Source organism: Empidonax traillii, unplaced genomic scaffold (assembly GCF_003031625.1).
Source record: "Empidonax traillii isolate 1590-97213 ecotype Southwest subspecies unplaced genomic scaffold, ASM303162v1 scaffold322:size1131127, whole genome shotgun sequence".
Lineage (NCBI taxonomy): Eukaryota > Metazoa > Chordata > Aves > Passeriformes > Tyrannidae > Empidonax > Empidonax traillii.
In genome coordinates this window covers 294,589-319,513 of record NW_020955515.1, presented here as the reverse complement: position 1 = coordinate 319,513, position 24,925 = coordinate 294,589, and the positions used below count along the sequence as shown (strand labels likewise).

The 24,925-nt window shown below is 42.5% G+C and overlaps 1 protein-coding gene across 3 annotated transcripts in view; it reads right to left on the bottom strand.

Annotated features, from left to right (window-relative positions):
- NCOR1 (nuclear receptor corepressor 1) overlaps positions 1–24,925 on the bottom strand; it is a 58,802-nt gene that overhangs the window by 4,987 nt on the left and 28,890 nt on the right. For 2 of the 3 annotated variants that reach the window (XM_027891544.1, XM_027891543.1), the window contains exons 15-42: positions 21,842–21,972; positions 21,118–21,335; positions 19,436–19,498; positions 19,015–19,154; positions 18,190–18,316; positions 16,994–17,549; positions 15,975–16,104; positions 15,520–15,715; positions 14,184–14,354; positions 13,307–13,467; positions 12,885–13,005; positions 12,674–12,775; positions 12,084–12,181; positions 11,249–11,417; positions 10,569–10,709; positions 9,184–9,267; positions 8,417–8,673; positions 7,917–8,277; positions 7,182–7,406; positions 6,051–6,260; positions 5,323–5,472; positions 4,609–4,782; positions 3,988–4,153; positions 3,221–3,717; positions 2,657–2,785; positions 1,950–2,107; positions 1,484–1,707; positions 926–1,063 (exon numbers count right to left, since the gene is read on the bottom strand). In XM_027891544.1, the coding sequence (XP_027747345.1) occupies positions 926–1,063; positions 1,484–1,707; positions 1,950–2,107; positions 2,657–2,785; positions 3,221–3,717; positions 3,988–4,153; positions 4,609–4,782; positions 5,323–5,472; positions 6,051–6,260; positions 7,182–7,406; positions 7,917–8,277; positions 8,417–8,673; positions 9,184–9,267; positions 10,569–10,709; positions 11,249–11,417; positions 12,084–12,181; positions 12,674–12,775; positions 12,885–13,005; positions 13,307–13,467; positions 14,184–14,354; positions 15,520–15,715; positions 15,975–16,104; positions 16,994–17,549; positions 18,190–18,316; positions 19,015–19,154; positions 19,436–19,498; positions 21,118–21,335; positions 21,842–21,972 (5,297 nt within the window). Of the gene's footprint in view, positions 1–925; positions 1,064–1,483; positions 1,708–1,949; positions 2,108–2,656; positions 2,786–3,220; positions 3,718–3,987; positions 4,154–4,608; positions 4,783–5,322; positions 5,473–6,050; positions 6,261–7,181; positions 7,407–7,916; positions 8,278–8,416; positions 8,674–9,183; positions 9,268–10,568; positions 10,710–11,248; positions 11,418–12,083; positions 12,182–12,673; positions 12,776–12,884; positions 13,006–13,306; positions 13,468–14,183; positions 14,355–15,519; positions 15,716–15,974; positions 16,105–16,993; positions 17,550–18,189; positions 18,317–19,014; positions 19,155–19,435; positions 19,499–21,117; positions 21,336–21,841; positions 21,973–23,353; positions 23,468–24,925 lie in introns of those variants that run through there. The other variant, XM_027891545.1, reaches the window with a different exon arrangement.

Below are 24,925 nucleotides of genomic sequence, written 5' to 3'. Positions count from 1 at the left end.
AGCAGTAATTAATCTGGCAAATAAGCTTTAATTAAAAAACCCAACAAAACAACAAACAACTCATACTTCCATTAAAAAATAATCTAAAATAAAGCAAAAAAGAGCCCCAAATCCTTACATTTCTAAAAAGTGCAGTCACGTTCCCAAAAATCCCTGTGATCTAGCTAAGCTCCATCGTAAACTGTAACAACCCTGCCAGCAACTGCAGAGTGGAGGGGGAAAAAACCCAGGAAAAACTGAATCATTATCACCATGAGCCTTAAATGAGGACATTGGGTGCTGCTCCTTCCTCAGCAGAGCAAATGGCAGGAGCACCCACAGCAAAGTGCATCTGCCACAGGTTTGCAGACACCAGCACTGCCAGTGTGCCAGGGATCCTGGGCAGCTGCAGATCTGGCAGTGACAAACAGCCCTGGGACAGGGACCTCCTGACACTCCACACCTCCCAGAGCTGAAGCTCCTTAGCTTAGAGATGTTTCAGGTGATTAACTGCTCCAGAATCAGGAGTGCTGGAAGCCTGGGTTCCTCCCCTTTCCACCAGGATAGTATCCAAGAAGCCAATCAGGCAGGAGAAGACTGAATTATGTAATAAAAATTGTAGGAAATGGACCTTTCTGAAAAACCACTTCAGTTTTATAGAACTGGTACCCATGAGGAGCTTTGTTCTAACATCTTCTGTCAGATATGACACAGAACGCACTGTTTGCACCAAGAAACTGACAGAACATGAACAGATGACCTTTCACTCAGCCTTCCCAAAGCACCTCCCAAACAGCAGGTTTTGGATGTTCGTGCAAAAGGATCGACTGTGATTAACAACTTGCCTGTGGTACCAGAGGAAGATCACTTAACCTGCTCTTTTTAAAGGCACTGTTTGCAGCACAAAGATCCAGAATAATGGTTTTAAAGTCAGTTTTACACCTACCTCTGTTCAGTAGGCTCAGTTCTTTGGGAAAGCAGAAGAACATTTTCCTGTTTCTCATGGACAACCGGGACCTGAGGTGGCGAGATTGGCTCGTAGGGCTCTGAAGAGACGTGAGTCCTCTCTGGAGATTTTCCAGGCCTACATCCACAATTCAGAGACAGGAAAGTACTCTTAAGGCATGTACAGCAGTAGTTAACTCATCTAATTGCTTTCCAGTTGCTCCATAACTAGTTATGTCTAGTTATATGTAACATGCTTTAGTCTGCTTGTTGACCTCAAAAAGATGACTGAGTTGTCCATGATGACTCTGGTAAGTTTTAAGGAATTAAATATCTTCACCCCTCTAAAGACTGGAAATTAAGCAGAAGTGGTGAGGGAAAAACAGTTATGTTTTGGAGCCAAGCTATTGTCAAAAACAGTATGAGACACATGTTGTCTAAAAATAAGACCAAAAGGCACCTTTACTTCCGACCTACATCAAGATTAATGCATTTTTTTATATAAATACCATATGTGGGCATTAATTAAAGTTGCAGTCAAACTGAATACATGCATTACCTTCCCCTGGCCTTGTCAGACAGGTTTTCAGGTGACACTCTGGCCCCTGGCCGCTGGTGATGGACAGGCTGTGGCTGTGCCTCGGGGCTGTAGCGATTCGATGTCTTTGCCCGGCTGGAAACAGGTGCTGGAGCAGGGGTGGAATTCTGGAATGTAGTGGTGGGAGGCTGCAAAGAGGCCTGAGAAGCTGCTTGGTTTCTTGCAAAGTCTTGTGTAATAATTTGCTGAATGTCACCAAAAAAAAAAAAAGGAAAAAAGAGAACTTGGTCAGACGTCGGCCAGAGAGTAGATATTCCTGAACTACATGAGAATGACTGCAACAAATGGGGTAATAAATCCAGACACAAGGTTTTATAATATCCTCAAGTAAAACTGATAATTAGAGAATTATGTTCCAAAACACGTGTTTACTTAATCAAAATACAAAACTTTTCACATCTGACAAGATGCAAGCAAATAAACCTACACAGATGTGATCAGCAAGGGTGATGAGCCGGTGGGTCCTGGGCACGTGTGCCATCCCTTCTGCCTGGGAGGAGGGAGGTGGAGGCTGTTGGGGTGAAGGGGGTTCTTGTTGGGTCCTGTAGCGGTGAATGGGCCCCTCATACGGCCTGTTTGGGTCAGCTGCTTCAAAAAGAGAAGGTCGCTCTGTTAAGCTTCAAGGTTTGAAACTTCTGTGCTTAGAAAATTTAGATTTTTAGGTATCCTTTTCGATAACTACCTTTTCCCCCTTCATACACAGGCCCTACAATTTATAAAATGAAACTTCATGCCACAGTGCAGGTGAATTTCAGCTCATTTCTCAACTGCAATACTTTGAGCATCACCAACAGGTAAAAAATTGTGGCCATCAACTTCACCAGGCATTAATTTTAAAGAATATATTGAAAATTTCTTATTAAATCAGCCACACTGTAAAGGAGCTCTGTTTCATGTGTCAGTTCCAAGGCATTTGCTCAAGTTTTTCATTGCAACAACATATTTCCAACAAGAAAAATATGGTATACAGTCACTTTGATATTTTAAATAGATAAAATAATAGATAATAAGATACATAATTAAAGATAATATTGAATAATAGATAAAAGATATTTTAATTATTTATGAATTCATGGAGCTGGTAAATAGAAGAAAGGTAACTGAGAGAATACTTGCATATGCAGATAAACTTACTCTCTGCCTGGCTTGGTTTAGGTGCCTCTTGTTGATAGGGCTGCAGCTTCTCTTGAGCGGGTACAGGGGAATTTGCAGGGCTAATCACCTCAATGGCATCTCCAGGAGCTTCATACCGGTGGGAGGATACTGAATGTCAAGCAAAGGTTGTGGAATAAGGGGTAAATATCACAGAAATGTTTTGTTGCCCACACAAGACTGGTGCTTCCATTGAAATGGCACCAGTGAATGAAAGTCAGAACACTGTCTTTTTCTCAGGATAACCATGGTGATACAAATACTTGCATAAAACAGTGTTTCAACACAACCCAAATAATTTTCAGTTTCCTGACTTCTGATAAGGTTATTCTTATGATCCTGCATTTCATGCTGCAGCATGGAATCTGAATAAAGCAAACAACTCTGACTTTGCAAGAGTCTCCAGTCACAACTGTTTGTCTATGAAGTGTTTCTACTGCGCAGAGCTGGATATTTTATCATTAAACATCCGAATCATTTCACATCTTATTTCCCTAAAGGGCTAAGACAGACAGCAAAGAAGTAGATAGTGACTAAGATACGTACAACTACTGGAAGAATCTGAACTTTGAGAGCCCCTATCTCGTGCATCCTTGTCTGAAGCAATCTGTCGAGTGATGATCACATCTATGAAGTTAGCAGCAGTAATTGTGGTCTTTCCTCGAGTTCTCAGCTCTTCCTCGTACCTGGATTTAGGAGGAGGTCCTTTCTCTTTACCAGCCTCTGAATAGACTACTGATGAAGACTGTCCCTGGGACTTGCCACCAGAATAGTTTGCAGATGTATAGGGGCACTGGACAGGCCTCTTTTCTACCTCCAGTGTCTTCTGCTCCATCTGCTGCTGGTCAGTGACCACAGCTGACCGGCGCCCCATGTTCTCTTCTATCCTGGTTCCCTCGTGCTTGTTCTCTTTTGCTTTGGCAACTTCCATCTGAGGAGCAGAGGCTGCAGCATCTACCAGAGCTGCCAGGGCGTCAGCAGCGGTGTTGTAACGGGAAGCTGGTAAACCTTGAGTAATTGAGGGAGCCCCGGGGGTGAGCTGCCTGTTGGAAACATTGAACAGTCTGAATTACATCACAGGGAACAAAGAATTGGAGCCAGGTCGTGCATACAATAAAAAACAGCTTTAGTGACCCTCCTTTCTCTCCCAGATGGACTGGTGAAAATGCACTGGATCATTTCTGATAAATCCAAGAGCAATCAGAGAGTGGGATATCCCTAACCCTGTAGTAGTTTCCTCAGGCTAAACGCAGCTTTTAATAAGCTCAAATATTGGAACAGGTATCTCTGCAACAGTAACTTCTAAAACATACATGATACGGAGCTGAGCAGCAGGATCCAGAGGGGTGATTACACTTGTCCCATTGGTTCCTTGGAAAATACTGGGCCTTTGCTGCAGGATGTTTTCCTGGGTTCGGACTGACGGGGATGGGGACCGAACGTATCCATGACTGCCGGGCCTGCCAGGCTGCTCTGCACCTGCACAACACAGTGGAGAGGAAAATTAAAGATATATGGATAATTCTTATAACAATGCAGAACTGTGTATCAGTGCTGTATCCTCCATGTTCCTTCCCAGTTATCTCCACCACCTCTGGATGTGGTGGAATGTATGAAGGTTTAAATGGTAGCATTGTGTTTACAATGCTCTAAATGACATGCAAGCTGTGCCAGTGATAACGGGGATTCACTCCTTCCACAGGTACTAGAGAAGTACTTGAGGCACTAGGGAAACTCTGAGAGAAAGATCAAGAAGCCTGGTACTTGGAGAATCTGCAATTGTGACCAGAACTGCTGGGTAACAGGAACCTGCCTGAAGTGCAGACTGAAGCTGAAGTGCAGAGCTGAGTGTTACAAAGCTGCTGTTCACAAGAGTGGCTACAGAAAACGAGCAGTTACAGTTCTACAAGACAACTGATCACATGTGCACTGACCTGGTCGGAGGTAAAGTTCAGCAGGGACTGAAGTTATTCTCTCCCTCTCTCGTTCTCGTTCTCGTTCCCGCTCTCGCTCCCGTTCCCTCTCCCTTTCCCGTTCCTTCTCCCTCTCCCTTTCCCGTTCCCTTTCAGCATTTGCAGCTGCAGAAGCTGCCAGGTGTGTGGGGTGTCCTGGAAGGTCCACAAAGTAAAATGAAGTAACAAGACAAAGATACATAAGTGAAGCATAATTTGATGTTAACACTTGCTAACATACTCTGCCATCCACCTACAGCAAAATTTCCCACAATACATTTTTATTCCACTCAAGACCATCCTTTATCTAGGAAGACAAAAGCTTAACATCCAGCAACAGTGGAAGGCTCAACAGGTATTTGCTAAAGCAGTTTCTATACTATTAGAAACTAGACAGCTTATAGACCCAAATTCCACCCTTCAGCACATGTACAATGAGGTTAATGAAATCCCAATCAAATTACTATAAATAAGGACCTGACAGAATGAGGCAAATTCTGAATTTGACAGCACTTGTACTATAACTATACAGGATATCACCAAAAAAGCTTTGCTATCCAAGTGAGAAGTGCATGCAAAAAGCATTGCCCGAGGAAACATCAAAACATGGCCATTAGTGAAAGCTGAATAAAGATGGTCAATTATCTCAGCGCATTCAGACAATTAGAGAAGTCACCAAACCATGAGGGCTCTTACCTGGTGACAGAGAAGCAGGATTGTAAGGCCTGGGAGGGAAGGTAAGCTGGGTGCCAGGGATATACGTGATTCTCTCCATGGGTGGGGTGCTTGTTCCTCCAGGATGAGGCACTAAGATAGTGGGGGCCATATTGTTCAGGTCAATGATTCCTGTTGGGAGATGACACACGTTAAGAATGGCCACTCAAGGTTTTATGTTCTGTGCCCTGGTAACAGCAATGAATATGAATGAAAAGATAAAAGAATAAGGCAATTATAGAACTATATTCCAGCTGGTTATAACCTCTTAGATCTGGCAATCAGAAATTTAGGAACATACTAAGTCAGAATTTGCATTTGTAGTACTCCCTTTATTTGCCCTTCAAGAAAATATGCTTCAATTTTGGGTATTACCCAAAAAATAAAACCACCAGCATAGTTTTCACAAACATTACCCTTTAGGCTGTTGCTTTTGTTTTCTTTTTGAAGTTCTCATTTTGATATAATTCTCTTTTCTGAAGTCTGAAGATGAGCTGAATATGCTTCTGATCACTGGATCCTGAACACTCTAAGTCTTACAGCCTTCTCCTTAATGGTGGTTACAGACAGTTTTCCTTTATACCCAGGGAAGGCAGTTTGCAAAGGAGTTGTAACAAATCTACACATCTGCACTCCTTTGTATGCATCCAACCCACCACAGAGCACACCCCAAACACCTTCCAAAGAAAGACAGGGAAAGACAGGCCCACCTCTCGCTCCTGCATAGGGGAGAGCTAAAGTTTGCTCTCTGGGAGACAGTCCCCTGGTGACATCGGGCCGAAGGTTGACCTGCATCTGCTGGGAGGTGATGTAGTCGTTGAGGATGGTCTGCCGCGTGTTCTCCATCGCGTACAGCTGGTACTGGCTCGGGTAGCCCGGGGTGGGCGAGAGCTGCCTCTGGAACAGGTAAGCAGCAGCAGCTGGGGGGGACAGAGGGGAGAGGAGAAGATTTAGGAAGCAGGATCACACAGCAGTCTGAGTTAGAAGGGACCCACAAGGATTGAGTCCAACTCTCAAGTGAACAGCCCCTACAAGGGACTGAACTATGACCTTGGCGTTGATAGCGCTAAGTGTTAACCAACCGAGCTCATCTCACATGATTCTCCATCAAATGAAACTTTCAGGTGTTTATAAAGCTTCAATGAGAAGTGCTGTCAAGTCTCTCTAGCCAGTGCCAAGTAAATTAAAACAGCATTTTAATACTGAGGGTTTACTGAATTTATGCACAGAGACAGAAAATGCTAAATAATCCAGATTGGAGAGATACATCAGAGAAGAGAATTTATTAAAAACATAAATCCTGACATTCTGAAGATATAAAGGGCTGAAATACCTAAAGAAGGTTAAAATACCTCACAGAATAAACTGATGGATAGATTAAAAGGAAGTCCATTGTATTTAACATTATCAGGGATAACCTGATAATTCCTGTGTGAGAATGAATCAGTCAGGAATAGAGGACTTACACAGAATAAATGTCTAGATATAATTATATAGAATTATACTAATTCTAAATAATTCTATTCTTTACTTCTGTAGCCTCTTGCATATCCTTCTTTATATAGCTCTCCTGAGAGCTTTTAATATATTTCACAAGGACTTATCTAAAAATATTGTCTGAAGTTTTTAACAAAACAGAAACAAGTTGGCAGCTCTGAAAGGAAGTTCCAATATTCTACAGTACTATTTTACTAAGTTTCCTGGTTAGATACTAAACCACAACAATATATATTTATAACATTTAAATTATATTTGGCCATTGATAATTGCCTTTTAAAGGCATCAAAGCTCACAATATTTCTAAAACTAAAAAAAAAAAAAAACAACACAAATGTACTTACCAGGATCCAGTGCTCTGTGAAATGGCATAGCAGGATCTAAATGAGGAGGGAGGTGACCCCTATAAACTTCAGGAGTTGCTCCTCTGTGATGAGGGTCAAAAGGACTGTGAGCCACGACAGGATCAACCCCTGGGACTGGAGATTTTGCTGGCACACTCTCCCTCTGGGTTGGAGTGAGTGTGTTCTTCCTTTCGTGATTTGCTGGCTTCCCAGAAGATATTCCAGCTACAAGCAGTGAAAAACTCAAATTAATAAAATGTCTATTTTTCCATTGAAAATTCAGCTGTAAGTATACACTGTCTCCAAAGGAACATTATCGAGTACCCTATGATCTGATACAATAAAGCACAGAGAATATTTTATATCACAAAATATTTCTGGTGAAAAAACTATATTGTATAACTAAGATTGCTTACACTTCACCATATTTTCATTATGTAGACACCTCTAAAATTCAGGAACAGCTTCTGCTCTGAAATCACTACCCTTGTAGGTAACACTTTCACAGTGATCCATAACCAAATGAAAATTGAGACTGAATTGCCTTCCCACCTCTGCATTACAATAAGGCAGTTTTTCATTTTGTTTCAATTAACAGATTTTTAAAATTCACTCCAGCCACCTTCCAAATTGAGAGAAGCCATTGGAATAAAAGAAAGAACAACAGACCTCATAAAGCAGTTAAAAATTAAAATAACAAAACTTTTTGTCTTACTCTGGATAGGAAGAACATACCCTCACTAACTCTGTTCATCATAGGTGAACTCCTGGACATGGGACTCTGATAGTTCACAGGTGTCCTCCGAGCATTTGTATCATCATAAATGCCAGGGCTCAGCTGTGATTTGGGAGTTTCATGAAGGGTTGACCTGAGGACAGAGGGGCCAGAGCTGACGACCGACGTGTGACGGGACCGGACGGCGTCCCCGGACTTCACATCTTCGTATTTGCCTCGCTCCACCACCTTCACGTTCTCTGGCACCATTTCCAGCTGGGGCATTCCACGGGGCAGCTTGCTTGGTCCAGTGATTAAAGATTTTACATTGTGTTTGATGGCAGACTGGCCAGAGTTGCTTTCATATTTTATGGGTGTGCCCTGAGGAGAGGAGATAAAAGGTCAGGTAAAGTTATCCTGTCAGTGTTTCACTTGTGCTAAAACCTCCCCAGGGCTGGAGCTGATTCTCCACTGAGCCTGGGAGTGACTGCACGAGTCCACCAGTGCTGTTTGGACTTACCTGAGATATGGAGCCTTCTATGATGGGCCTGGTTGTCTGCACCATTTCAGGAGTCTTGCGACTCTCCTGGCTTAACAGGTCCTGTCTTGGGATTTCGTGGATGGAACGACCCATTTCCTTTATAGTGGTGACCCCATCATACGGTTTCCCCTTAGTAATGGCTCCTTCAAACGTCCTTATGGGAGGTGACTCTCTCTTTATCTGCTTAGGGTACTTCAAACCTTCTTCAAAACTTTCAGCTGTTGCTCTTGGTGTGCCTTTTATAGAAAGAAAGGGTCACATTAATGGTGTTAACAGCTATTAAGTCTCTTTTCACAAGCAGAGTGACTAACTACATGTCATAAAACTGGAATTTTTGCTGTAGTCTATGACAACAGTCCCTGAAGACTAAAAAAAATCACCACTGGTTATATACAATAATACTGAACAAATATTCAATATATTACTGAAAGCACCCCAAGTTATTTCAGATGCTGAAATAAAAGAAATAGCATTCATCTTCAGAGGTCTAGGGAACTGTTAGTGTTCATTTGAAAAAGTGTCACTTACCAAGGTCTATTTTCAAAAAAGAAACAAAAAGCTGTATTTACACACTAGTTTTGAACACAACATATCAGAAAGCTGCTGATTTATACTCTGATAACTTGTTTCATAAAATAATCTCGACCTTTAACACAGCTACCACCGGTAGTAACAGTTTGAAGGTTCAGAAATCCAGATTTCTGAGGATGGAATTAATGTTTGCTTCTAAACTTGCAAGACCTTACCTTGCATTATCGAGCCAGACAGCACCGTTCTCTCCTTCAGTTCAGCGTGTGGGCTCCCCCGAGGCAGTGCACGGCATATTAAACCTAACATTAAAATCAACATCATTTAGAGAATTAAAAAAGTGTTAAAAAACCCACTCCAAACCAACAAAAGCCCTCCTTCTCACACATTAGAGATCGTATCTGGCTCGTGGCAGTGCCCAGAGGGCCAAGCCTCAGTGTGTCAGGCATTGTAGCAACATGTTATAAACACCTCCTGCCCCCAAAAAGTAAACCTTTCACTTCAAGTATTTGTGCTATTGCATTGTTGCAAGTTTTAACATATTTAGAAAACATGAGATGTGTTTTTCATAATTAAGCTTAACCTTAGTTCCAAAAGCAGTCACTGCTTTTCTTACACCCCACTTTCCATGCCTAGAAAGAAAGGGGTTCATGATGAGAAGTGGAACAAAAAGAAAGAAAAAACCCAAAATATAGCTCAGCATCCTCCAAATTAATAAAAGTTCATATTAAATCATCTGGGAAGAGTTGAATTTACTGTTCCTACAGTAAGAATCTAAACCAAACTCCCAAAATCTCATGATTTTATACAGTTTGAGGACAGAAAATGTGTCAGTGATGAGATACACCATAAAAGTATCAGAGCAGCTTCTCATGGGCCAGAAAAGCCCGAAAATGAGCCAAATGCATCTGCAGCTTGAAGGCCACACTGAATTTCTGTATACAGTCCAGAAACCTCTTATTCATATTGTTCCATCTGATGAACATTTACACAAAATAGCCTTTAAGGCGACCCAAAGAGAGGACAAAATGCACTTAAGGAGTGAGACTCCATGGCTGAGGCATGAAACATTTTCCTGCATTTGTATTTTCACAAAACAATCAGAAAAGTTACATAATGGCCTGAGTTGACCTCTGCAGGCTTTGTTTGATCCCAGTTTATTAAAGCACAGTGGTAGCAGGGATGCCCTGGAGCAGGGTAGGGCAGCTGTGCAAGTCAAAGGGGTTTGGTGCAGGAATGCAAAGGTCAGGCCAGAGTGATCCCAATGTTTAACTAAGGGGTGTGTCCCAGAGTCTGTGCTGGTGGGACCCAGAGTTAGAGCTCTCCATGACCCAGTGGGACTGTGGAGAGTCAGTTATGTGTCAGATGTGCTGACAGGAGTAAGTGCCACCTGCACCACACCAGCAAAACAAAAAGGAAAACCATCATCTGCTTCAGTGCCGTTCCCAGCACACTTTAATTGCAGCGTAGGATTTGGTTAGCAGTGTTAAGATTTAAATCTAACTTCTCTTTCATCTGCTCAGTGAGATAATCTAAATGCTCTTACATCAATGCAAAAAGGTTTGGATAACAGATTAACCACCTTGGAAGCAGCTGTTTTTACCTTCCAGCGGCGCAGACACCGGAGACTCCCGCAGTGACATCCCTTGCTTTATATTTCCTTCCATGGTGTCATAAGTTCTCTTCAAACCAATTTCATGAGCAGTTCTTGGACTCCTCGTTCCTTCACGGACATTTTTAATAGCTGGCAAAATGTACAAGAGTGTGGTTAGGAAATGTGGACAGTAAAAGAAAGGACATATGAATATTACATGAACGAGACCACAGGTCATGAATACTTTAACAACACAACTTCAGTATAATACTGTGACATTAAATCTCAGTCTTTAGAAGATCCTTTATAGTTTGTCAAAAATACATTTGTTTGGTTACTCATTTATCAGTATTTCAATTGAAGTTTAAAGTTAAATGTTACATTTATTTTAAATTAATACAGGCAATTTTAAATTTGGTTGTTTAGCCTTTCACAATAAAAATATTCCACGACAAACTGGAAATAAATGGCAAAGAAATTAAATAATTTAACTATATTTTAAACACAGAGTGCAGAAGACTCTTCAGAACAGAGGTACAATTTCTGGATCACTAATTCTCAAAACCAGCCCCTCCGTGACTGAGGTTCACACCAACCCACTTGGAAGCTGAAACACTTCAGATATGGATTATCAAAGCAGAACCTGCTGCAGCCTTGACTTTGATCAGGTCCAATATCCAAATACTCACCATCATAAGATAAAATATGCCCACTTTTGCCTTCATAAATAACGTGGCCTTTGGCTGAAGCCTCCTCCCTGCACTTCTCTGGGCTGGTGTCCTCCGTGGCCAGGCGGGTGATGGTTCCCTTCAGCAACGCGTCGGCCGCGATGCCAGTCTGGGACAGAGCTGGGGTACCCTGAGTGCAAACCCACAACAGATTATTTGTGGGCAATTTGCTACCCTCTCCCAAAATACAGAAAGAAGAATAAGGAGGACAATATTACCAAAGTATTTCACAACTTAGGACATTTACCCTATAAATAAATACCGTTTGGGGGGTAGATAACATGCACCACATAACTAATGGTGCCATTAGGTTTTATTTCTGTCCAAAGAAATGAAACCTCTCCTTCTCAGAGCAGAACTGAGACTATTATCTCTGTAAGGACGGACCCCAAACCAACTAAAACAGTAGCATTTAAAAAATGAGGAGACAAAAGGCTTGAATTTACCTTTTTGGCTTCAAGTAGCATCTGCACAAGACTGGTTATAGTTGATTTTAATATTTAAACTCAGGTGTGATGCTATTTTCATGAAAGGTGCTAATGAGCCTTCAGCCAGATCTACCAAAGGCTCTGGTGTTTGTGTTTAAAAAGTTTAAAGACTCATATACATGAAGATGAAATCATGGTAATGCTGACTTCAGCAATAGTGGGATTTTAACACCTGATGGTATTAAAGTCCTTTTTTTCAAGTTCCTACTCTGTGATACCAATTTACCTTTTCAGACATGCAAACACATTCGTGGTGATAGTTTAAAGAGGCTGTTTTGCTACAGCCTTCTCAGCAAAGGGAAAAATACCTGAGTTATGGAGCCTCTCAAAGAAGGAATGGTCTCAACAGAAACTTTATTGGTTGGAGTTCCTCTCGTTATACTCCCCTCCTGAATCGTTGTGGTACCTGATTTGAAATAATATGATAATTAAAAACTCTAAAGAGAACTATCAGTTGACACTAAAATACAGGGGAAATTTCAGTTTAAGAACATGCATTTAAGGCAGATAGGCTATTTCCTCTTTTAACATTGCCCTTTAGAGTATTAATTCAGGTCATTTTACAGGATTAATTAATTCTATTTAGTTTCTGTTCTTTTGATGTATTTGGATATTTCCCATGTATTGCTCTGCATGTGCTCCAGTGAACAACTTAGTTTTGGAACTGGCATGTCTTGAAATCAATATTTTTTTAAGCAAGCCATGCAGAGAGGAGGAGCCAGCTCCAAATACACATGGCCTTGGAAAACTGGGAACAGAGTAATCCTACAATTTTATGCTACTTATATAATCAGAGAATACTTTAAAATAACACTTTAGCAGTTCTAGCTCTAGAAGTTAATTCTCTTGGTTCTCCCAGGCTCTGATGGGGTTTCCTGATCTGGGGGACTTTCTTTACCTCGCACCACACTTTCATGCTGTGCCCGGACCAGGAGCCCCTCAGGTTGGGAATTCTGGCTTCTGGGAGAGAATTCTTCTTGTTTGATATAGGGCAGGGAAGCTGTTGAGGAGAATACAGAGAAAAAAGGTTGGAGTTTTCTTCTTATTATTTTTCTTTAATTATGAGTCATTCAAACAGTCTACATAAAACACATGTCAGCTTTTCTTACCAGATTTGGCTGACTCCTGCTGCCTTGGCAGCCCGAGAGATATCGAACCCACTGATGGCTTGGCAGTTTCTTGGGCGTAGGAAGCTTGACTGTGGGATGTTAAGTAAGTGCCAGGTGTTCCCTGGAACAACAAATATATGTTAATTCTTGTTTCTGCAATGAAGATTCACATCCCTGTTTTAGAGAAGACTACTATGAGCCTGTCTTGAAATGTTACAGCACCCCCCTGCAAAGTCTCAAAGCACAGAGCACCAGGAGTGCAGGGTCACTGGTCACCTAAACTGGACATCCCCAAACATGCCCCTAAATACAAATAACTGCCACATGTTCTATTTGCTAAGGCACCTGTAATTCCTGGACTTTTAATAGTAGAATATATAGGTAGGTGTCATGGTTTGATCTTCAAATCATAATTCTCTTACTTGTGAGATTGAGCCTCCCATGATGAAAGAAGGTTTTTCTGATGGCACACTGGTTTTGGAGGATGGAATGAGGGGTGGTGGAGGTCTGGTGGGTCTGGTGGTGGGAAGGCGAACTCCTTCAGGTATGTTGGTTATCACCTGGTGAGGTGCTGGCTGCAGAACTTGGGGGAAAAGTGTACATTAAATATTACAGTGTCTTTATGCTCTATGAGCTGTCAGAGAGGCAAGAACAGAAACAGCACAGTTCATCTGACAGTTTCTGAGGAATTGCCTCACAATACCCAAAAGCTGTATTTGCATCTCTGAAATCCACCATGTCTATGTTTTTTGTTGCTTTCCCACTCTTAAAGAAAGTTCTTACTCTCTAAATGGAAGGCACCTGAGTCAAGTACAATCTAAGCTTCTCTCATTTGGTCATGACATTACACTCTGAAGGAAAAAGCAATGATCCAAGTTTCAGAATTAAGATTCGTCAGTTCTTTTACTGTTTTATAAAAAATTCAGACTATAATATAGAGCAATTACAGTCAGACACTAATGCCAAGGGTATCAAAAGTTTTCCCTTTTCCTCAACTTCATAAGAAAGGCCACTCAGGAATATGACAGTACTTGCATTAAGATGAAAAACTCTTGATGACTCTGCCCTGTGCTGTTCTAACACTTTTCAGATCATCCTTCAGTACAATACATGTCATGCAGTAATAAAGAACAAAAACACCTCCTTGGATCTAGAAAAAAACTGAGCACCCCTTTCCATGCACAGAAAGCGATGGATTTTGTGTCGGTTCCCAAAGAGTTTGGGGAATAATCTGATCCTACATCCAGTCCAGCTCCCAAAGGAGGATGCTGCCCTGCCCTGATGGGTGACAACCCTTACCTGGTGGGACACTGTAACGGGCTGTGTTCACCTCAGGCTGGGGAGAGGCTTTGTTGACTTCTCTTGGAGATAACCTGTAGGGCGACGCTGCCCTCGTCGCTGCGTTCTGTGCTTGTGCTTCCTGCTCTATCCTCTTGACCTCAGCATAAGGCATGTAGGCCACTGGTTTTCCTGTGAAGGGCGAAGTTTCAATCAAAAAGAAGTATTAATTTAATGTGTTTTTCTGTCTATGCTTCTATATCCAAAGCTTTGAGAAGCTTTCTCATGTTTTCTATGTGAAAAACAGTAATGAAAGCTCTGCTATTGAAAAAGATTTCATTTAAAGAAGATTCCTTTCCAAATCCTGTGTATCAACCAGGTTTACATGCAAGTTAAACTAGACTTACGTGCCAGTCCAACCAGACAGAACTCCTCCCTTCTTTGTTTGCTTGCCCAGAGAAATTTGAAATCAAATTTCAAATACCAACATTGCCCATAAAGGGAAAAAAACCCATTTTAATTGAATGTAGGAAATAAAAAATCCTGTACCGGAACTACAGAAATTTCTTCCGTTTGGCAACGGACAGTTGAAGAATTCAAAATAACGAGCCAGAACAAGTCTGCTGCAGCTGTAAAGTTACATCTTTAACCTCCACAGCCAAAGAAAGGTGGCATTAATCACCCCATAACAGCCTTCTAAAGGATCTTGACTATTGTGATCGTGGCAAAGCCGTGTGTAGGTTGCCATAAGCCAATTCAACTTCTTCCCAGAACTTTCCCACACTTCATAACACCCTCCTGCCAATGCCAAGAGTTATTCACTCAGTAAATGGTACTTTTGAGCAACTCCAAGACTTTCCACCTAAAGAAACACCTTCCAAACCCCACAATCTTACCCTCCTCTCCACAAATCTACAAGCTCCCTTCTCGCTATTTTAACAGGGGAAAAAAAAAAAAAAAGAAAAAGAGTTATCTTTCTTTCATTTTACTTTGGTGAAAGTAATTAAGGTGAAGCATTTTCATAACATAATTTAAAATCGTGATGCATTTAAATACAGAATATTTGAGTTTCAAAGAGCACGACGCTTCAAGTTCATAACATTGTGTGGGCAACAACACGTGAGGATATCAAATCTAAAAATGCAGAATTATGCAACTGTGATATCTCTGACACTGTAACATTCAGCACATGAATCTTACTCAGTTCATTTCCCTGTGACATTGCACAGGTTCCTGCAGCCAGTGCCACCAGAAAGGAATGGTTAATTATCAGCACACTGAACTTCCATTCTCCTGCGAGGCACCAGCGTGACCATAAAACACAGGCCTATGCCAGGACAGGTGTGACAACACCCACCTTCCCACTCAACATTAGGGCTCTTGGAAGGGCCGCAGGGGCTCACAGCGCTCCGATATTCCATGTCCAGCTGCTCCTGGCGCTGCCGCTGCTCCTCCAGCAGCGCCGACTCGTGCATGGCTTTGATGTGGCGCTGGTACAGCGCGTACCCGCTCACCGGGGTGCCCACGGGCACAGAGCAGGGGCTGCAGGACACCTGCAGGGGTGGGAAGGTGTTCACATCAACACAGGATTTACAGGAGCAACTGTGCAGCTCAATTCCCCCACTGCAGCAGCCGCAGCCTGAGCGTTTCAAACAGCCCACCCCTGGTTTTAAGCCATTCGTTTCACATTGTGCTTAACCTACTTTACCCTCAAAATTGTGATAATAAAGCAAATGATGTATTTCTTCATTTGTTTCATGTTTGTTTGGGGGTTTTTTGCTTCAGTTTTAGGGACAACAAACACTCCCATACCATCGGTGGGATGACAGCAGCTCGGTGGTGAAGCTGTTGCAGGTCCATCTGCCCTTGTTTTATTGTGGATGACACCAGTATTGACCCAGTGGGATTTAACAGGGAGGGCTTTGACTCTCTGCTGAAGATACTGGAGAAAGGGACAGAAGGGAAAAATATCACCAAAAGAATCAAGATTAAACATATTAAAAAAAATTTGAGGCAAAACCCTCAACTTCAAAAAACCAACATATTTAACATGCTGGATAAATAGCTGAAAAATCAGATCGTTGTGTTTTGCCCCATAGCACATCTGGTGGAACAGGCAACAGATGTTGCTGTATTTTCATAAAACACAGAAATACCAAAATAAGTGTTAGAATCTCCCTAATCAGGTATTTATGTATGCAGTACTACAACAATGCAACCTTTTTTCTAAAGAATGCCTTGGGCAAACACCACGGTTAGGAAGCACTAGATACATTTAGTCCACAGAAAATAAAACAGAATAATTTCACATGGAGGGCTGAGACATTTGTGGAAAGATGATGTCTGAAGAGGCAGGAGAGTGCAGAAAATCTGCACTCTTCCAAAGACCACATGCACTACATGACACTGGATACTTTTGACATTTAACATCTCCCTGGTACTGGGTGTATATTAAGAGCAGTGAGAGGGAGGGGGCATTGGCTCCAAAGCTGCACTGGGGTTACACAGGAACTGCACCAACAGAATACTGAAAAGACTTCAGATGTCCTTAGTGGTGTCAGCCATTCCCAAAAGATAATCTATCTTTTCCAAAGGTTCCAAAGCTCTGTCACCACAGAATTTTGCCTCACCTGCCTTAGCACACCCTTCTTTCAGCTTTTCATTCAAATTTTAAATCAATATTTCCCTCTGCTGCACTTCCAGCAAAGACCCCTTAGAAATTCTTTCCCTGTCTCTACTGATGACAGTTTTTGGATCACTATCAAGCAAAACCACTTTTAAAACAATTTCTTAAAGATGTCAGTATTTGAACACTAAACAGTTGAACTCACCCCTGTCTGTCAGGTTCTCCATCCACCTCCTCATCAGCACTACAGGTGGCACTCGAATCATTGTCTGAATGGGATTCTTGCCTTGCTGTGTTAACTTGTTGCGACAGACTGTAATCCATCTCCTCTGGTTCTGACTTTTCCTTGGGTTTCTCCATCTCTCTCTCTTTGGTATCACTCTCTATTTTCACTTGAACGTTCTCTGGTAGCCTCATTTCAGTCTCTACAGGTTCTACTTTGGTATGAACAGGAAGAGTAATCACAGGCTTTGCTTCAGCTGGGTGGCTCCTACTGTCAACCTCCATGGGCTCTTCTGCCTCGTTGTTTATTTCTTCCTTAACCTGTGGCTCAGGGTTCTGAGTTTCAGCTGTTGATACACTTTGGGCTGTTAAGGGGGGAGATGTGCTGGTTGCAGGTTTAATGGCAGATTCTTGCTCTGCTGGGGCCTCAGTGGTTACCTTGGGAGCAGCACTTTCAGATGGAGCTTCTTCACTGGGTTTAGCAGGCTCTGCTGGAGTTGGAGATGGAGCACTTTCTGTATCAGAACTATTTTCAGCACCTGGGAAAAAAAAGTTTTGGCACAGAAGTCCAATGTTAATGAGACCTTAACAAACTGGATCCATCAATTTTAACCTACCCATCTGCAAAACAATTCATTTTGACTTCTTAAACAAATGGACAATTTGCTGAGTTACACTCACACCCACTGCAACTAAAAAATACCAACAACTGAAAACCCAAATCCCCAACACTTAGTCATATTCTCTCATTCCTTGTTTATGAATTCTACTGCCTATTGCTCTACAAAAGATTCAGCCAAGACTGGCTGATGTTGAGTGCCTATAATTATTAGCAGTTGCAACCAACAAATATCTATAAAAAAAAACCACAACAAAAAACCACCACTTGAATTTGCTTGTCTGAAGCTTTACCGTCAGCTACCAAAGGTTACAGACATTTGATTCCCCTTGTTCCAACGCTCCAGATGACAGCACAATCAAAGCATCTCAAAACAATAAAGAGTAACATCTTTAGGATGCTCAATACTAAAAATTTTCCCCTTGAGTGGGTTCCAACTGCTGAAATCCAGCTGAAAGGCAGCACTGGAACAGCACATCATGGAGTGGAACTCAGCGTTCTGAGCACAGAAGTGGCACAAATAACTGTGCACACACACGTTTCCTTCCCAGAAGAGTTACCTTCACTGTCCTCTGGGTTCTCTTCTTCATTAGATGCTTCGATATCTTCATCCTCCTGAGCTGACACAGTGGAGGCCACGCTCTCACACTGGGACACGTCTCGCTCCTCACGGGGCCTCCGCGAAGACTGAGCAAGACACAGCATTGACAACGTACTGAGCATTTGCAAGTGTTACTGCCTTCTACAGGCATTCTCATTTACCAGTCTGAGGTTGCAATGAAAGGCAGGGAATCTCTGCTTAGCACAGTCATTCACAAGGGGACACTCTTTCAACTTCAGGCCAGCTTTTGCTGCTCCTGATCAAAAACAAGTTTGGGAAGAAATCACTGTCCCATGGTACGTCTGGGGGACAACAGAACTGCCACAGCAGACACTGATGCTCTTCAATAAGAGAAGAATGGGATAACACTGCAGTTTAGAGGATTCCAACAGACAGGATTCTACTTTAGATGCCCCAAAACTTTCAGTTCCTGGACTTCTACCAACTCTCCTGCTCTGTGCTTCAAGGAACTGTTCTGCAGTGATGACCTGAACAGCTATAGCTGCTGAGGTACTGATGAGGAACAAGGTTTTCAGAACACCTAAGAACTCTTCAGGCTTGACTGTTTTACCTGACAGAAAACTTTCTATTGCATTTTAAAGCAAGGAGTGATGAGTATCACAGGTCAGTGAGCACCAGCTGCCCTTTCTAGGAGTCACAACACAAAAACAAGTAAAAAAGGAAACAAGTGGCGACTGCAGAACAGCGTTAGGGAAGCGTGATGAAAGACTTCAGAGAGGTGCCAAGTGTTCCCTGCAAAGCACTCAATGCCCACTGCACTCACCTTCTGTTTGTGCTGTTGGAGGAGGCTGTCCAGGTTGTGTCTCCTTTTATAGTTGAAGTAGAAGTTCTTACACTGAGCTTCGCTTTTCGTCCCAACCATTTTGGCAATGGCCGCCCAGTTTCGCCCGTGTTCCACCAGACCTGTTCAGACACGAGAACCAAGAGTTACTGTGACCAATAACTCAGCTATCCAAACCTACATGAAGAGAGTCAACATGAGTCTCAGAAAAACGATTTTGCCTGTTAAAGATCTTTGATTTTTCCCTTCTCTTTCAGAAAAAAATCACCAGCAATTTTCAAATCATTCACTCGGCCTAGTGTTGGCAAAAATCACAGCAACTGCATTCAGTAATTCAGTAAATTCTTGTCATTTTGCAAATACAGGTATTCCAGAAGGAAGTCAAAAGCTTCACAATCTTTACCTTTCTTAGCAACCTCCATTTCTTCTTCTGTCCAGCGGGAGGTCTCCACAGGCTCTGTAGAAGCTGAAAGAGAAACAAAGACACTGAGAAAAGAACGGGATTCACAATTATAGCACCAGTTATGCATCCCATAGTCAACAAATCTATTCACATCATGGCTTGCTCAAGTCACTTGGGAAAGCTGCTCTTGTCAGAGGGAAGCAGTAAATCTCCATTAAACCAAGTTAGAGATACAGGAGGAACCACCACAATCTCAGCAAAGAAAACTGTTCAGAACTGCTCTGTCTACAAAACTGTGATTAACTGTCTGTCAAGTAAGTGACTTAGACGTATTTATCACTACAATTTTATTTAAAATGTCAATAATTACCATCAACTACTAAAAGCAGCAATCCAACATGCTCTAAGCTAGTTCAATCCTGTTTCACTGACTGCTGTAGAAAGGACTGGAATGGTTATTTATTGGTGAGTGGGTGTCAAGAAATCTACTGTTCTTGTATTCACCGAGTCTCCAACCGGACAAAAAACCAGTAAGTAAAAACAAGCAGGAAACTAACAGTGATGCAGTGCAAAGTGCTTTTCATTCATTCCTCTGGATTTTATATTATCCTGTTTAAATTTCTGAACAGCACTGACCTGCACCAGCCTCCATTTCCTTTCCATAAAATCTGCCATTACACACAACATGGAACACAGACCCTGCAACAACTTCCATTAACAAACAGCAAAAGTGGGGCACTCTGAAGGTATCTGATCCACCGAGAAGCTATTTTGGATTTTCCAGAAAGCCCTGCAAAAATGGTTAGAAAATAAAACCAACTAAAAGCAAAACCCCCTATTGCCTCAGTTCAGCTGCTGCCAAAACCCCTCTGTATCAACTGAGCAACAATGCCCACCACAATCTCTGATGTTCACAGTTATACAAGAACTCATTTGCCCACTTGCTCTGTTCCTTACGATATTCAGAATATCTGAGCAATTACAAGCTCTAGAACAGCACCTGCCTGTAACCGCCCAGCTGAAGCACAACGAGAAACAAACTTTGCCACAGCAGAGCCCTGCAAGAAAAATGCCCCACCATCCTGGGTAATTATTTACCAACCACAAAGTATTCTGGTATTTCTGCACCACCACAAATTAGGTCAGCCTTTTCCAAAATACAGCCAGAGACTGCATTGTGTTTTTTAACCATATGAGCCAAGAAAGGAACATTTTCTTTTAAAAAAGCCTTTTTGCCATCCAACGCAAAAACAACGACTTGCTGAGATCTATTTCAGCTTATGAAACTCCCTGAAGCGCTCAAATATCAGACCTACTTATTTAACAATATTCTCTGGGAGCTACAGCCTGTAAGTCAATCTGTGCCACGGGCACCTGGAGCTCCACAGACCCGTCAGGAACCCGCACAGAGAGGAAAGGGGGTTACCACAGAAAGGCTGAACCGCCTTTCCTCCCCCTCACACGGTTCTAACAGTCATCTGATCACACATCCACTATTCATGAAGTCACGCTCGTGAAGTTCAACAGTTCTGCACAGTCACAAAATTCTAAGCAGGGCTAAGAATAAAGATGTCACACCGAGCAGCACAGGAGGAGTGCACTGCGTGCCCGGCAAACCCCCCGTGTGCCGGTGACGAGCCCGGCGAGCAGATGGGTCCCCGTGTCCTGTCAGTGCTACTCACAAGGTTCTGGTGGGGGTGGGAGAGGCGGAGGTGGTTCTTCAGTGGCTGCAGCTGCAGCAGCATTTGCTTGTGCGGCTTCATTTGTCATCGATCTGGTGATTCTGCCCTTACGCCGACCTTGGCTGTTGGCGGTTTTTCGGCCCCGAGGAGCTGCCTGCTCCCTTTCCTCAGTTTCCTCTGGTGCCACTTCAGTTTTGTCCTTTTCTTTGGTATTCTCTCTGGGAGTAGTTCAAATATGATTCAGTCACATTCAGAGAGCCACTGTGGGCCGATATTCCTGATATCAGTGTACAAAACACCCCAAAACACCCCGAGCAAAACTCCACGAACCCATAAGATGCCTTCAGTGCAAGAGAATTCACTCACTGCCCCCAGCTTCGACTTGCTAGAGAGTAACACAGATATGTGATATTATCAACTTCAAAGAAAATATGAACACTGTGATAGAACATATCAAAAAAGCCCAAACCAACAAGATATGGAGACTATTACACGCACAAAAAAAAAATCAGCCTGTTGCTTTTTCCACCAGTCTGATTAGGTCAGCAAGGCAGAGAAATGAGTACATCCAAAAAAACACTGTTTAAAATGCACAAACCCCAACCTAAACAGAAATAGTTTTCAGTCCAGATTTCACTGTCAGGCTAATGCAAATCCTGTTCTGATCTTGGCAACAAACTGCAGTCTAGGGGGAATTAATGCATTTCAGTATATATACACTTACTTAGATTCCTCCTTCTCATCCTTCTCCTCCTCATCTTTCTTTTCCTCCTCTTTTTTCTCTGATTTGTCTGATTTTTCCTCTTCTACCTTTTCTTCTACTTTTTCTTCTTGAGAAGGACGAGCAATCTGTTGCTGAAAAGAAATGGGATTTAGGTGATAACTTCATCACACAAAGGTGCAGCAACTCAGAGCAGCACAAACCCTGATGCCACCTCACTACTTGATAATTTGGTTACAGTCACTGAACAGGGGTCAGGGTAACAGTAAATATCTCTGCCAAAACCCATCACACCTCTCTGCACCCTCAAACTGAGCAAACATTGTCTCCCAGACTTCAGAAGTCCCCTCTGCCACAGAATATCCAGTTTCTATATATTAACTATATATCCTTCCCACTTATTTTCCCTTAGGTGTTTTCTGCCCCACTCAGATATGATGTTATAAATTCCCTGGAAGTACAGGCTGCAGGTGCTCATGCACAAGGAACACAGCTACGTTTCAAGAGGGCTCAGGGAGGTCTGACAACACAGTTAACGGTGTTGGCTCCTCTCAAATCTTATTTTTAACTTTGTGCATTTTAAAACAGTGAAACAGGATCTCCTACAACTTGGGAGCAGGAGGTCTTGTAGTTCGAGAATTATGACCAACTCTAAGTCGCCTCATCAAAACTGTCACTAGTAATTAAGGAATAGAATTGTTTAAAAAAATTGGATGAGGAATTTAAGGCTTACATTGTCAGTGAATTTACAGAAAAAACAAACAAAAAGGTCTCTATTGAGATGACAGTTTTGCAAGCACAGCAAGCACTGTGCTTATATCAGATACCCAGAGTACACGTGGTAATTCATGGAAAGAAAAGGACAGAAGTACAAGATTGCTGTTCTAGAACTTCATTAACTCAGAATTTACAATCCACTGAAAAATTCTTCCAAATAGGCTTTTCATTTCCTCAGAAACCAACCTTCCAGTGAGTGCAGCAGCAGGTGTCACTGTTTCCCTGACCAAACCGAGGCTGGAAATAGTAACAAAACTGACTTGTTTTTGACATTTTAATAATGTGAACTGGAGCAGAAACCCCAAACACTAACCACTATCATCCTGTTGCAAATTAATAGCATTTAGGATGTTGGCATTACTTGATAATGCAAAAATTTCCTTCAAGCAAGATGTCAGAGATAGGCTAAAATAAATTATTCCCATCGTGCTGCATAGATTGGTCTGGAAAGCAGGGAGATAAAAACCTGCACTTTCAGAAGAAAATTAAAAAAATTTAAAAAATAAAATATGTATTTTAATTAAAAAAAAAATTAAAAATAAAATATGTCCTTTACATTCAATCCATTTACAAAACAGTCGTTGCGAATCCCGCTCTTGCCTGGCTGACTTAACGTCCCACTTAAAAATAACTTGGTTCTCTGTTCCACGATGAATTTATTGAACATGCAGAATCAACAGGTCAAGTGCAGGTTAAACACAAACCTTCAAGCAGCGGAGGCCTCGCTCAGCGACGTACCTGCACATTCATCTGCTGCTCAAACTTCCACTGGCCACCCGAGGGGACGGCCTTGAACTCGGGGCACGGGGACAAAACCCACCCCAGCAGCGACATCACCGCTCCTCAGCGCAGCCTGCCTGACCCGGCAACGTGTTTATTCCAGGAAACGGTGTCATTCTGCCACTTAAGCTGCTCCAGCAGCGCTGCCCCTCTCACATACCCCCTCCTAATCCTGCCGGAGTCACCGCAGGTGATCCCCGCCGGGCCGGATTGGCCGGCACGGCACAGGGTGAATTTCTGCCTGGTCACAGCAGCGCCTGCAGCAGCTGCTGCCCCGGGGACAGGGCTGAGCCCCACACACACTGCTCTCTGCAGCACCAACCACACACAGCTGCACCCAGCACTGCTGGCCTGCTGGAGTAAAGCCCAAATTTTACTCAAAGAAAACTCCTTCCAGTGAGTTATTTCAGGAGTTCTCTAAAATCACAGAGTCACGGGATGATTTGGGTTTGAAGGCACCCTGAGGATCATCTAATTCCAACTCCTTCCACTAGACCAGGGGCTTCAAGCCCTGTCCAACCTGGCCTTGAGCACTTCCAGGGACAGGGAAGTGAAACCACCACACAGCTACTCTTTCTCTCAATTCTATATTAAAAACCTGCTCTTCATTTGACAAATTTAGGGTTAAGACATGCTTGTTTAGTCAATTTTGTGACATTCTACAACAGTTTAGGCAGCATTTTATTAAAATATTTTCTAGACCTATTTGAGAACAAAAATGCATCAGAATTCAATGAGCTTTACATCTCTTCACACCCTCAGTCCAGCATTCAGCTTCTCTAAATGAAAGCCCCCACACTGAAACCCGAGTCATGTTGTGCTCACTGCACTCTCTGAAGGATTCACCATCATCACTGTGATTAATCTCTTCTCCACTTCAATATTCCACTCGCTAATTTACAAAAATACATGAACTAACTCTGTTCAGAGTTTAAGCCGAAGCACCTGTCATTGGCACGAGCCCATCCCGGAGCACCTCATAAATCTTACACGACTTGGGTTTGCCAATCAGCAAGAAAGTTTCAAGTTGCTACTGAGAGATATGAAAAATATCAGCTTCAAACAAAGCTGGGGCACGGGAGGGGGAAGGGGCTGAGCTGCATTCTGCAGCTGTAAGATAAAAGTTCTGCCAAGCCAGGCAGTTCAAGTGCTTTTTTACTAGCTGTTAGAGATGGTGCTAACTAATCATTAAGAAAATTAAGGAACACAATTACAATTTTTCAGGCAGCCTTACTAAACACGCCAACTGCAATACTTCTGAATTCCGATTAAATTTCCCATTCAGAGCACTGAGGGTATTTCCTTGAGTTAGCAAATATCCCCTAAACCTCTCCAGAGCTCAGAGCCTGGCACTCCTCTGCACCCTTAGCAGAGCACAATTAAGCTGTTGCAGTTGCCCAAAGTTTAGTGATCTGCTGTGGTGCTTAATGTGCATCAACAGCCAGCAATTAAGAAGTACAACTCTGCTAAAATTCAGAGAGCAGGTAATTTGAGCTGAGGGAACCTTCAGTGTTCCAACTCGTGTATTTA